General features: G+C 33.7%; 1 protein-coding gene across 1 annotated transcript; it reads left to right on the forward strand.

Moving 5' to 3' along the window:
• Positions 1–491: 491 nt before the first annotated feature.
• On the forward strand, positions 492–14,193 carry LOC108912327 (metabotropic glutamate receptor 5-like; the record flags this gene model as incomplete). The annotated part of the gene is made up of 2 exons (XM_018717535.1): positions 492–627; positions 11,860–14,193. Coding segments are annotated over 2 exons (1,320 nt in total), but the record flags the coding sequence as incomplete, so codon positions are not given.
• Between the last annotated feature and the right edge of the window lie 212 nt (positions 14,194–14,405).

Here is a 14,405-nt window from a genome sequence, read left to right on the forward strand (position 1 = left end):
TCATTTAATCAATAAAATTAAAATCATAGAAACTATTCTAATTACTTGTATTCGGGTTCACACATTCTAAACCCCAGATCCATCGAATTAATTCAAGAATATATGTAAATCAATTTCGAACTAATTGTTTGCACAAATATTGTAGAAATACTGATTCCTCCAAATGACGGGTCACTCTACTGCACTGTGATGGTCAAAACTTACCAGGCAGCCTAGTCCCTTTAGTAATCTTGGGTTAGGTCCTGACTCCAAGAACCTCCAGTTACACTATAGTCCATTCGTTACAAAACGCCCTGTATATACTCTAGAAAACTCTGTACATACTTAAACCAAGTTTACATCTCACGATTCTGTAAGAAGTAGAAAAATTCTATAGACTTTTTAAAATCCTCATTAAAAATACGTTATATTTTATTTAATATTCCCGAACGCCCTTTTTTCCACTGTTGACTTAAAAATATTTGAGCTGATAACATGTGTGCCTGTTACAGAATGTCCAGCAAGGCGGAAAAGATAAACGGTGCTGTTGGGTATGCGTCCCGTGTCCTGCCGGAGAGGTTTTAGAAGATGACGGCGGGAGCTGCAGGAAGTGTCCTCTAGGCTCTGCTCCCGACGAACAAAAAATTGGTAAGATGATTAGATCACGAAACAGACAAATCCTTACAGCCCTCAAACCCCGAACACTAAAGCCGAAGTTTAGTACGCTGCTTTATGTGCGACGTGTGCCAACTGGTATTGCTGAAAACGGAATAAATATTATGTCAGCTTAAATTCTAGAGGATTATAAAATTACGCTGCTGTTTTTATTAAAGGTCGTCATATATGATAAAAAATGTCCGTATTTCTGGTGTCTCCCTGTACCGGAATTTCGAAACTAAGCTCAAAAATCAAATTCTCAAGCTTTGTTAATTTACTCTTTTCATTTGAATTTTGTTAAAATAAAATTATAACTTAAAAGAATCGTTTTTAAAACTCATCTTTGCAGCTAACATAATATTTTAATAATTATTTTCTTATAAGTACAAATCAGAGTACAGGCCAGGAAAAAGAGCTGCGAAATGATCATTTCGCGACTTTTTGTTTCGGCAAGCTGAATTTATCACTATAGATGCTAAATATTATGTACAATAAGATTGTTTACAGGCTAGTTAATTGTATAATTTTTACGTATATTCACGTTTTTCGCTTATAACTTTTTTCCGTTCATTTCCACGAGAAAGTAGTAAATATAAATTTTTTCGTCTTCAAAAGACCTACAAAACTAGCCTTCGAGCGTCAAAAAATATCGATTAGATCAAAAGTTATACACTGAAGAATTTTATTTATGACTTTTGAATTAAACATTTATAAACTGCGTTATTATTACCAGAACGATTTGGCATCGCATCCTCTCATACCTTATCACTGTCTAATAACTCACACGAAATCTGGAATCGGTAAGTTGAATAGTTTACAAGTTATGGCCTTATAAACAAATTAACTAATTATTAGTCTGGACGATCCCGAGCATCTTCCACAATCGCACTGATTTTTTTCATGGCAGATTTCATAATAATACATTGAAATCGATCATTTTTTTTTAATTTCAAATTTGCAACCTGGAATTTTTTTTTATTTTTTAGCCTTAGTTGCAAAATGAAATATACGACGCAAGCGCGTGATATAGTTATATATTATTACATATTCGGAAAGCTTATAAAAAGAGCTTTAAGTAAAAAAAAATCGTGAAGATTCGTTGAAAATCAACGGAGTTACAGACTGTCGAAGTTGACGGCCTATTGTTAAACAAATTAAGTTGCTAGCGGCAAAAAAAATACTGTCATAATCGGCAACCCGAGAAGTTTCCCAGATAAAAATATTTTATTTGTGGAAATATGTTAAGTACATAAGAAATATTGTCAAAAGTCAGTGGGTCGCTTGGTTTTTCGGCGAGCCGTGACGCGGCGTAAGGATGGGGGAAGCGAACGACAGCGAGTCCGAAGAAAATGACGATAATATTCATAGTCCTGCCGTTAAAAAAACGAAATTCGCTTGAAAATAATATATTTGTCATAAATAACAATGACATATTATTGGACACCGGAATGTACAAATTAGAGCATTTAGTATGTAAATTCCCAAATGACAGCAATTTTGTAATTAAAAAGATTATTGAAAATGTCGTTTAATAAGAAATTTTTAAGTAAACTTCATAAACTAAATTGCTACATGTAAAACCAAAAATTTAAAGAAACATGAATACAGACCTCATCTTACAATTAGTCTTTATGTATATTCAATTACAATCAAAGTAACAGTTGTTTTATAAAGGAAAAATAGATAACTAAAAACGTCTATATCAGTAACTCGATTTCTGTTCATCGTTCTCCATTACGTCGTATCTTATGATATTACATGACATTACCCCAACATCGATACATCTAAATGATGCGTAACCTCAACATTGCTTCTAAAAAATGAATCTACTCACATGGCGGCATAAAACATGGTTAATACAAGTCGAAATTTCTTTAAACTGCAAAAAATATATCATATGTACATCACATAGCGTCGTGACGTCAAAATGGTCATAAGTCCTAAATAATTCAGCTATTATATACAAAATTATTTGTTTCTGTAGAAAACTTTTTTATTGAAATGACGCCCATAAACGTCTATAATATTTGTATTATTCAATTTTCTATGGCTGAAAGTATACATAGGTATTGAATTTTCGAAACCGAGAGTGATACACTAACCAAAACAGGGCATATACAATACAATGCAAAACATCGCCTTGCTGTTAAATNAAAAAAAATACTGTCATAATCGGCAACCCGAGAAGTTTCCCAGATAAAAATATTTTATTTGTGGAAATATGTTAAGTACATAAGAAATATTGTCAAAAGTCAGTGGGTCGCTTGGTTTTTCGGCGAGCCGTGACGCGGCGTAAGGATGGGGGAAGCGAACGACAGCGAGTCCGAAGAAAATGACGATAATATTCATAGTCCTGCCGTTAAAAAAACGAAATTCGCTTGAAAATAATATATTTGTCATAAATAACAATGACATATTATTGGACACCGGAATGTACAAATTAGAGCATTTAGTATGTAAATTCCCAAATGACAGCAATTTTGTAATTAAAAAGATTATTGAAAATGTCGTTTAATAAGAAATTTTTAAGTAAACTTCATAAACTAAATTGCTACATGTAAAACCAAAAATTTAAAGAAACATGAATACAGACCTCATCTTACAATTAGTCTTTATGTATATTCAATTGCAATCAAAGTAACAGTTGTTTTATAAAGGAAAAATAGATAACTAAAAACGTATATATCAGTAACTCGATTTCTGTTAATCGTTCTCCATTACGTCGTATCTTATGATATTACATGACATTACCCCAACATCGATACATCTAAATGATGCGTAACCTCAATATTGCTTCTAAAAAATGAATCTACTCACATGGCGGCATAAAACATGGTTAATACAAGTCGAAATTTCTTTAAACTGCAAAAAATATATCATATGTACATCACATAGCGTCGTGACGTCAAAATGGTCATAAGTCCTAAATAATTCAGCTATTATATACAAAATTATTTGTTTCTGTAGAAAACTTTTTTATTGAAATGACGCCCATAAACGTCTATAATATTTGTATTATTCAATTTTCTATGGCTGAAAGTATACATAGGTATTGAATTTTCGAAACCGAGAGTGATACACTAACCAAAACAGGGCATATACAATACAATGCAAAACATCGCCTTGCTGTTAAATATGTTGTCATCGCCGTTCTTGGAGGTGAAAATTCGATATATTTGGAATTATTTAATTTTCTGTGGTTGAAAACACACATAGGTATTGAATTTTCGAAAGCGAGAGAGATGCACTAACCAAATTCGGTCAGGATATATTTAATATAATGCGAAACATCGTCTTACTGTTGAAAATGTTGTCACCTCCGTTCTTGGATGTGAAAATTCGAAATATTTGGAATTATTCAATTTTCATGACTGAAAACATAAGTACATATTGAATTTTCGAAACCGAGAGAGTTGCAATAACCAAATTTGAACAGAACATAGTTAATACAATGCGAAACATCGCCTTGCTGTTAAAAATGTTGTCACCGACGCTCTTGGTGGTGAAAATTCGAAATATTTGGAGCATACATAGATATTGAATTTTCGAAACCAAGACAAATGCATTAACCAAATTTGAACACGGCATAGCTAATATAATGCGAAATATCGCCTTGCTGTTAAAAATGTTGTCACTACCGACCTTGAAGGTCAAAATTCGAAATAGGTATTTGGAATTATTCAATTTTCTGTGGTTGAAAACGAATTTTCGATCCAAGAAAGATGTACTAACCAAAGGTCAGGAGATAACTAATACAATACGAAACATTAACATACTGTTAAAAATGTTGTCCGTTCTTGGAGGTGAAAATTCGAAATATTTGGAATTATTCAATTTTATCTGGCTAAAAACACGCATAGGCATTGAATTTTCGAAACCAAGAGATATGCACTAACCAAATTCGGATAGAACATACCTAATATAATGCGAAACATTGTTTTACTGTTGAAAGTGTTCACCTTCGTTCTTGGAAATATTTGAAATTATTAAATGTTCGTGGCTGAAAACATATATAGAATTGACTATTGAATCTTCGAAACCGAGAGAGTTGCACTAACCAAATTTGGGCAGAACATAGCTAATACAATGCGAAACTTCGCCTTGCTGTTAAAGTGATGTTACCGCCGTTCTTGGTGGTGAAAATTTGGGATTATTATATTATTATAAATCACCAGTTACGATTTTCTCTTTTTAGCATTTATTCTGAATGATCCTGTAGTTACGTTTCATTATTAAAATGAACCGAATGTTATTTTTTTGCGATAACGAATAAGGCACTTTAATTGGATACGGTGAGAATGTGTAATTAGGACGAATTTGATAAATACGTTTAATCTAAATATTTATAGACAAACTTTTCAAGAAATTTTAACCTACTAGAAAAAAAGAAAAATGTCTAAAATTCTATTACTATGTTTTAAATCAGAATAACATGTAGAATGGAAGAATATCGACAGTGGTATAATACTTACGTAAAGCTAAAAAAAATAAAATAAAATAAAATGTAATATTTTCTTAGCGCGTATTTTTAAACCACTCAAAGTTAAAGGGCTTTATCTGAATACCACAACCAAGTTTAATGGAGTGATACTACGCGTTACATGAGTGCGATCGTACATTTTTCAATATCGTTAAATTTATTGTCAGAAATCCATTGTTGCTGATAAAGCAAGGAATTGTGTTTGTTACGAATAATGTAGATTTTATATGTTTTCTTCTTGTAAATGTTTTGCAGGTATATGTATTCTCTGCATAAATTGGATTTTTTATTTGTTTGTTGTTGTTTAATAAACTGGTTACGAGATGCGTTGGAGTAGAATCGATTAGAAACTTCGAAATTACCCTTTTGACATTGATAAAGCAAAAGAAAGTGGAGATGATTGACAAAAACATATATCTTAATATGAAAACTGGCGAATGAAAAAAATAATAGAAACAAAAGAATTTGCACAGAATAACACGAGAATGATAATTTAGTTTGATGGATTTTAAAAATCTTCCGACCTAAACTCTTTATAGTTTAACCATTTCACTGGTCTAGTTTACCAAACTGACCAATTTTACTCCAGTTTTCTATAACCCCAGAAAGTTTAAGAATAAAACTAAAATATGCTTTAGCTTTTACAAAGTCTGGAATTTTCGTAGTAGTTGTTACTATTACCCCAATTTCTCCTGTATATTAAAATCTAACGAAATCAAATCCAGTTTCTTTTTGGGAGCTAAATGAGAAGCCATATGAAAACCACCATCAGCGCAGACAATTAGAATGTATTTGTTAAATTTAATTAAATGACTGCACTACTGGCTTAAATTTAATTAATTGCATTCTGATTGGACGCGCTGCTGGTTGCGCTGGCATGGCTTTCCATTTGGCGTCCTAGTGCGACATCAGTTTTGTATGGGGTGTTCAAATTTGAGTTAACTTTTGGATTTTTTAATTATTTGCAATGACTAGATACCTTTATTGAAAATTAATTATTGAATATTAAAGTAAAAACGTTGCGGTTAATAACAGAAAATAATGTCAGATAGGTTACCACATCTTGCTACTCTACAAGCCTTCTAGCATCTTTTAGCAAATTTCATCATCACGTGTTCACATAATAGTTCATTGGTTTGAGTATTGTCAGCATAAATTTTGCTCTTCAAAGAAACCCATAAAAAAGAAGCCGAATTGGTGGCCAATTAACATCTCTTCGAGAATATATTCGATTACTAAATTGCCGTTTCAAGCGATTGATTCCGTTGCTGTATAACATGTTGAAAGTACATTCATCCCATAAAAAGTTATTAATCATCGTTCGATATCGAGCACCATCCACAGTAACAACGTTTTCAGCTCCATTTTCGAAAAAGTATGTTGTGTTAACTGTATTTTGTAAGCCTTTAAGTGAAGATCTTATGCAAAATATCGAATAGAGTGGTTTGTTTCATGCCTAATTGCTGTGAACGGTGACGAATTGATGTGTTTGGTTCTGCAGTGACACTATCATTGACAGCTTAAATAATATCTTATGAACGACCACTACGACTATAAAATTTGACTTCTTTAATCTTGAATTGAACCAGTTTCCTCAAACTTATTCACAATATTTCGAATGGTGCTGTTTGTTGGACAATTTGTTTATCCATATTTTGTACGATATTTCGTTTCGATATATGTTTCTACTTAACAGTCGGCAAAAAACTAAAACCATTCTAGTACAAAAAACACAAATTATCGTATTTGCATATTCTTTAGTTATTGCTTTGAAGACCTGAGACTTTCAATCTTCGTATAAAACTTCAACCTTTCATGATAAAATTATGAATCAATTTTTTTATGGGCAAAACTTGAAGATGGCGTTTTGATTAATTTTATAATTTAAAAGTGTTTCCTTACGTAAGCGTATCCGTTCGTTACACTGCAACAAAAAACGACATCTGAAAACATTGGTTCATAACTCTATGAACATACACTTCCATTTTATTCTATAAACGACAAAAAAAAGCTAGAATGTCCCAGTTATAACTAACCTGTGGTGAGTGTTGGTACACCATTTAATTCTACCATTTCAAAAATAATACAGCAGAATGGAAATATTAAAAAGACTACTTCCTGCGGTAAATGTGAAAAGAAATCGTGGACCGTAAGTGTTTACCTCTCGAGCATTGAGAATAATGTAATCTATTATTCGTATAGCTGCATGAAGGAATAAATCCCACATATCACGAAGAACTCAACGAATAGGAAATGTTCCTTTGCCAAGTACCAAGCTTCTATTTACTTTAAGTATGGAGTGCAGCATCTCTGATAGAGTAAACGTTTTTATATAGCAGGAAATTTGTGTTAATAAAGTTTTAGCAACCATCGGGTTGGAACAGTTTCCATGAACGCTTAGTCGAACGTTCACTACTGCTTCGCCACGAGCTTATTCCATTATATTAAAATTTCCAGTGCCGAACTTTAACAATAACTAATTTTTGCTACATAGATATACCTGTAATATACTTTTATTATGTATATTTTAAGACATATATTATTACTTCAGCTACTTTCTTACACCACAGCCAAATAAAGACATTTTTAGGAAGCAGACATAACGTATTTTTATATTTTTTGGGTCGCTGAATTCGAATCTAACTTTAATTTTCCAATGACCTCACGTTTTTGAGATTTCCTAACCTAAAAGGTCAAGGTGCATGAATTTCGGTCAGATTCGGATTCAGCACATCAAAAACCTTCGGGGAAGTATTGTCTGCCTTCTATTTTTTTTCCTTGTTGGCCTGTGTAATTATTAAATTTCGTTTTGTTTATAATTTAGAATATTTGTACTTTTCTTCCCATATAGTTTTAAAATAGAATCAAACCTCTTCATTAAAAATTGTTTATACAGGGTGTTTCTTAATAATGTGCTAATATTTAAGGAGGTTATTCTTGGGTCCATTTTAAGAAAAAAAACTTCATATGAACATATGTCCTAAAAGTCTTAACTTTTGAACTACAGGGTGTTTTTCAAATTGGTACACGCCTTCTATTCATCAAAATGCATTTTCCGATGTACAAACAATTTTATTATTTTTGCCAGTGGCGTCTGTATACGTTTTGTATTGAATATTTTTGAGGAAAAATATGTTACGACACTGCTTTTTCTTAAAGTAAAAATCATTTTTGAAATCCTCATTCCTTTCTGAGCAAATGTGGTGTCTTTTTTTTTTCGTTTGACGTACGGTTTTCGCATAAAAAAATATAATTCATTCATTTGCATCTTATTGGACCACTTATGAGAAAAAAAAAGTTTATGTAACTTTGAACAATAATTTATTTAAGATAATAACTTTTAAACGTTGAAATTATGAAATTACAGTAATCTACATACATTTTGGAATGGTAAAAGAAAATTACCCTGAACGCACAAAGAAATAAATTATATCAGATGTTAGAAATGTCCACCTCCTGCAAATATGCACGCCTCTGCTCTTCTTCTCATGGACTCGCNCATTTTACGCACGAATGGAAAAGTTACGCACGACGCCGCGTAGCGGCGAGTGCGTAATTCTATGAGTGCGTAATTGCATTACACCACGTATTACGTACTATACTTTACCTACGACCACTACTGTAAATACTTAAAAACACACCGTCTGCGATCAATGTAAGAATCCTATTTTACGTATGGTAAAAAATCGCACAGCTTGGTAAAAAATCGTACAGTTTTCCAAGCAACCGCCTAGCAACGTTCAATACAAATAGTATTGTATTGACCGTTGCTAGGCGGTTGCTAGGAAAACTGTGCGATTTTTTTACCGTACGTAATAGGAATCTTACATTGATCGCAAACGGTGTGTTTCTAAGTATTTACAGTAGTGGTCGTAGGTAAAATGCTTTTTACAACATTTATTAAGGTACGTTACTTTAAGATAAAGCAGTAGCGTAACATATTTTTCTTCAAAAATATGCAATACAAAACCTGTACAGACGCCACTGGCAAAAATAATAAAATTGTTTGTACATCAGAAAATGCATCTCGATGAATAGAGGGCGTGTACCAAATTTAAAAAAATATCTAGGGTAATACCAAAGTTATCATAAAAAAATGATTTTTCATAAAATTTTAGCACGCTGTAGTTCAAAAATTAAGACTTTTATGACACATGTTCATATGAAGCTTTTTTCTTAAAATGGACCCAAGAATAAACTCTTTAAATATTAGCACGTTATTGAGAAACACCCTGTAGAGTAAAAATAATATATTCGTTTTTAAATATACAGAGTGCCCCATTTTAATCACGTAGTTAACTCATTAAAAGCAACGTTGATCCAACATATTTTTTTAACACTTTTCTAATATAATTTATTCTCATTACAGTTACGCTAACAAGCAATGTCTAAGAATTAAAGAAATACACGGTCTGTTCAGAAAATAATCTAACTTTATTTTTTAAACTTTAGTATTAATTTTATACAGTATTGGTCCTTGTCCTTTTCAAAGTACTCCCGCCCCTATTCACGCACTTCTGCCAGCGGTGTTTCCATTTCGTGAAGCAGTCCTCGTTATCTTCATTTGAAATGGCCTTTAAAGTCGGTTATGAATTTGTTTGATGTCATCAAATAGTCTGATAACGGCGTCATTTCAGCACTGATTTTAATTTCGGAAATATGAAAAAATCGCAGGTGTGGCGAGTAAGGAGGGTGAGGGACAGTATTCTGATTTTTGGCACAAAATTGACGAACTGACTGAGTGTGTGGGCGCATTGTCATGGGATAAGAACCATGAGTTGTCTCGCCACAACTCTGTTCTCTGTTGCGAATTTTTTTTTTTAGAATTAAACCAAAAAGTGTTTAGGTTTTGAAATTTTATATTGACAAGTTGGTGATTGCGTGTCTCTTTTTTTTAGAATCAGAAAAAGCCTATTTAGGTATTTAATGTCGTTTTTTTATTTTTAGAAAGAGGGCATACGTAGAGCTTGTAGCCCCGGGCCTCACCACAGGTTAATCCGGTCTTGCGTAACCGTTGTAAAACGCCTTTATATTACACATGGTTCACTGTTTCACTTTCAGGTAAGAATTCAAAATCCATTAAAGTCGAAAAAAAAACTGTGAGCATTTTCAAAAGTTGAAACGTCTCCGTGAAGAATTTCCGCAGTTTCACGTTGCACCGCTGTTCTAGAAAATTGCACATTTCAAAAATCGTCACTAACAACATCACCAAAACTAAATAAAATATCAGCAATTCAAGAACATGTGGCTACAGAGGAGGCTATGCGCAACGCAATGCTGCCAACCGCATATAACTAAATATCTCCATAATTAAAAAAATCGGTTATTTTCTGAATATACCTCGTATTTTAATGAAAATGTTTGTCGTTTGATTTAATATCTTAATATTTTTGCTAGCCTAAATACTAAATACTAATTAAATCTCACTTATTATGCTTCTTGATTTGTAACTAATTAATTAAACTCAGCGTTTCGACTTATGCTTCACTGCTCACAAACTAAGAGGTTTACATAAAAATATTAGACAAATGTTGTTGCTTTTGATGAGCTAAAAATACGTGGCTAAAATTTTAGTAGTTATTTCTGGGCCACCCGTATACCGGGTGTTTCACCGAAGGCGGATTCTTCCATAGCTGTTATTTTAAATTTAATGAAAAAATGTTTTATATTAAAAGTTGTCTGAAATTATATTGGGCATCCCTGTAAAATATTTTCAGTTATATAGGGTGCCTCGCTTCTTCTGCACGATACACAACTTCGTTATTTTGAACAGAACACCTTGTATATAAGTGCTTTTTCGCTTTATTTTAGGTTGAGTTTGTTGACCATACATGTACCTAGATGCCGCAGCTTCCGAGATATTCGACTGTTTAAGTAGCATCTAAATTAAAAGTTACAAACATGCGGTTTAGACCGTTCGTTTCAGCACAAATTTCTCTATATTTTACGTTTTTGGAAAAAAACTAAGTTATTCGTGACCGGAAATATTAAGACCTACATTTGATAATCTTAGAAGATGAATAATTTTTTTTTTCTAATGGATTGACCCAAATTAATTGCTATTGTTGAATGTCAAATCAAATGTCCTTTCGATTGATATAAGGTTTGCCATATTTATAACAGTTTTCGAGAAAAATTCGGTTTTATTTAAAATTCCAAAAAAGTAGTTATCAACATCGGCAAGTAGGCTTTGCAATTTATTAATTAATGTAAAACTTTTTTTTCGAAGTTCGGCTCTTCTACCACGTTGATATCAAAAAAATATGGTGACTTTAAAATAACAGGTCCCTAAATTATACAAAAACAATCTAATTTGCTAAATGATTTTTTAACTTCGTACAATGTAGTTGATATAAAAGCGACTAATAACGCCGGTAGCGAGGAATACAACTTCATACGTAAATTCCGGGAGCGCTAGTTTACTCCGTTCAGGGGCGGCGTACACAAGAATTAAAGCACAGTTTAAAAAATTAATATTTATAACTCGAGTATTTATTTGATTACAAAAAAATAATTTCAGTATTCACGGCAACACGTATTATTATCCGTAAAAAACTGACCCCCACTTAAAGTTACACCCTGTATACACTATTGTTATTCATGCAAGGGCTACACAATTCCGAAAGATTGCTAATCCTTTCATGGATACCCTGTATTTCATTACTAGTTATTTCGACTTCATTTCCTTATTACAACTTCCAAAATGATATTTATTTGTGTTTCACAAAACCTATTGGTTACAGGTTGCCCACCTCTACCCGTAGAATACGTAAAGTGGTTCGACACACAAGCCATCGTAGCCATGATGTTTTCCTCAATGGGCTTCCTTAGTACATCGACCGCATTCTTCGTCTTCTTGAAATACAATAACACCCCAGTCGTGAAGTCATCGACCAAAGAGCTCTGCTACATCATTCTAGCCGGCATGACCTTGTCACACGCCTCTATTTTTGCTATATTAGCAAAACCTTCGCCTGTGTCTTGCGCCCTAACAAGATTCCTTCCCGGAATAAGCTTCGCGATGATCTACGCCGCCTTGCTCACAAAAACGAATAGAATAGCGCGGATTTTAGCGGGCAGCAAGAAACGTTTTCCCACGAGAAAACCGATGTTCATGTCGGCGGCCGCTCAGGTTGTTATAACACTCTTCCTAATTGCTATAGAAGTTTTTATAGCAGGCAGCATGCTCCACTACCAGGCTTCCGACATAAAATACGTGTATATGAGCCACAAGACGTTGTTAGAATGCAACACGACGCCGGAAGGCATCGTGACTCCGCTGTCGTTCGATTTCGTCCTCATTTTGCTGTGCACGTTGTACGCTGTAAAAACCCGGAACGTACCGGAAAATTTCAACGAGGCTAAATTCATCGGTTTCGCCATGTACACTACTTGCGTCATTTGGATAGCTTTCGTCCCGATTTACTTCGGAAGCGACTCGAAAGTAATAACGATGAGCATGTGCGTTACTCTGAGCGCGATGGTAACGTGGATATTCCTGTTCGTCCCGAAAATGTACATAGTTTTATTTAGGCCGGAAAAAAATAATCGGGCGCTCTTCACTACCACTAAAATTAGGTGCCACATAGGATCGAGGGTGGCCTCGGCGGTATCGGAGAAGAGTTCCACGAACAGCTGGAGAGAGAGCAGCACTTCGATAAGGGACATAGAGAAATGTAACAGGGAATTCGTTCCGCAGAAAAGGACGTTGTCTTGTCAGACAGGAAGTGAGCTACTTCAAGTTCTCTTCAACCCGAAAGTCCTTATGGAGGCGTGCTCGCCTATTCACAACTCGTGTGTGCCGAGGATCACGGAGAGGGATTGCTGCGAGGCCGACAGCTGCCAAGTTAAAAATATCACCATTAAATTGCCAGACAATCCTATCGACTTTAATTGCTTAACCGATTTAAATTTTAGTCAAATGTAGTTGAGAGCTGTAGTTTTAATTTCGTAAGGTAGTTATATTTTCTCTAGATTTACAACGATTTTTGCATAAATATTCAGATGGTCAATAACATCAAAATGGGCAACTCCATATACAGAAAGTTTCATCACGTATAGAGCGAACTTGAGGATCAGATAGAATAAGTATTATTAATTAAATTTTTATATTAGACTGATGCATAAAAGCATAAGTCACATCGAAAGGATAATGTTTAAAGATAGTATTATTTAAATATCTTCTTTTAATAGATACATTGCATTATTTGTTTTATGAAAATTTGGGTCATTTCTATTGGTTTTAAAAAGAAGAAAGTATCAAAGCAAAAAGTACAGAATTACTTCCAATACTTTTGTTTGGATTTGAAAATATTGGAATTGCAACGATGATACAAAAAATATTTTTCATCCAATTTTATCATGCAGGTTGCAAACTGAGAAACGTCGGGAAGAGAAATGTCACTATTCAGATATCATGTCAAGTACCTACCTAAAACGACTGACCTTGAAAACATGAACTACTACTGATTACTCTGTCTGTGAAGTATATAAGAAATGACATCAAACCAAGATATTAATTAATGAAGCGTAGTCAAATTGCATTTTTATGGCCTCGCCAGTCAACAGACTTCGGCCATCAAAAGTTCAAGTATAAAAGTGCAACTTTTTAGCCTATTTAAATAAATAAATATGGGAACTAAAAACTAACTGCAAAATTCCACTATTTTGTATTTATTTCCTTGGACGCAAAACAGAACGTAACTCAAAAATTAATTAGAATAACTGAATTATTTATCAAAATCAGTCACCCTAAAAATGTCACCTAATAAAGGAGGAGAGTCACTGGAAAATTTTAAAAAATGGATGATTTTCTAGCTTGGGATCAGACAACCAAAAATCAATCGATTTTAGCCCAAATGGACCCACCCCACACCATTGCCTTACATACCCCCCCAATAACCGATCCATATCCAACTACTATGACAGGTAGTAATGGTAGAAAAATGTCTTTTTACACATCCCTAGAGCCATAAAAGCAATATTCACTTATTTAGGGGCGAAACAGACCCTACCCACCTTCCCCTACGACGTCCAACTATTATAGTCCACAGTACAGGCCCCCTCTGAAAAGTTGATTACCACATACTTTATAACTCCTGAGGAGCTTCGTTTTGACGAGTCTACCACATTTTTCCTCTGCGACTTTTCTCGATTCCTCCGCTTTTCTACTCGGAAAAGTCCAAAAACATGGCAATTTCCCGGGGTCTTGAAAAGTCAAGACCACATCTTTTATTTTTAGCTTAAGTAACTGGAAATTTTGTTGCAAATGCCGATTTAAATTTGTCCG

This window comes from Anoplophora glabripennis, unplaced genomic scaffold (assembly GCF_000390285.2).
Source record: "Anoplophora glabripennis isolate ALB-LARVAE unplaced genomic scaffold, Agla_2.0 scaffold558, whole genome shotgun sequence".
Classification (NCBI taxonomy): Eukaryota; Metazoa; Arthropoda; class Insecta; order Coleoptera; family Cerambycidae; genus Anoplophora; species Anoplophora glabripennis.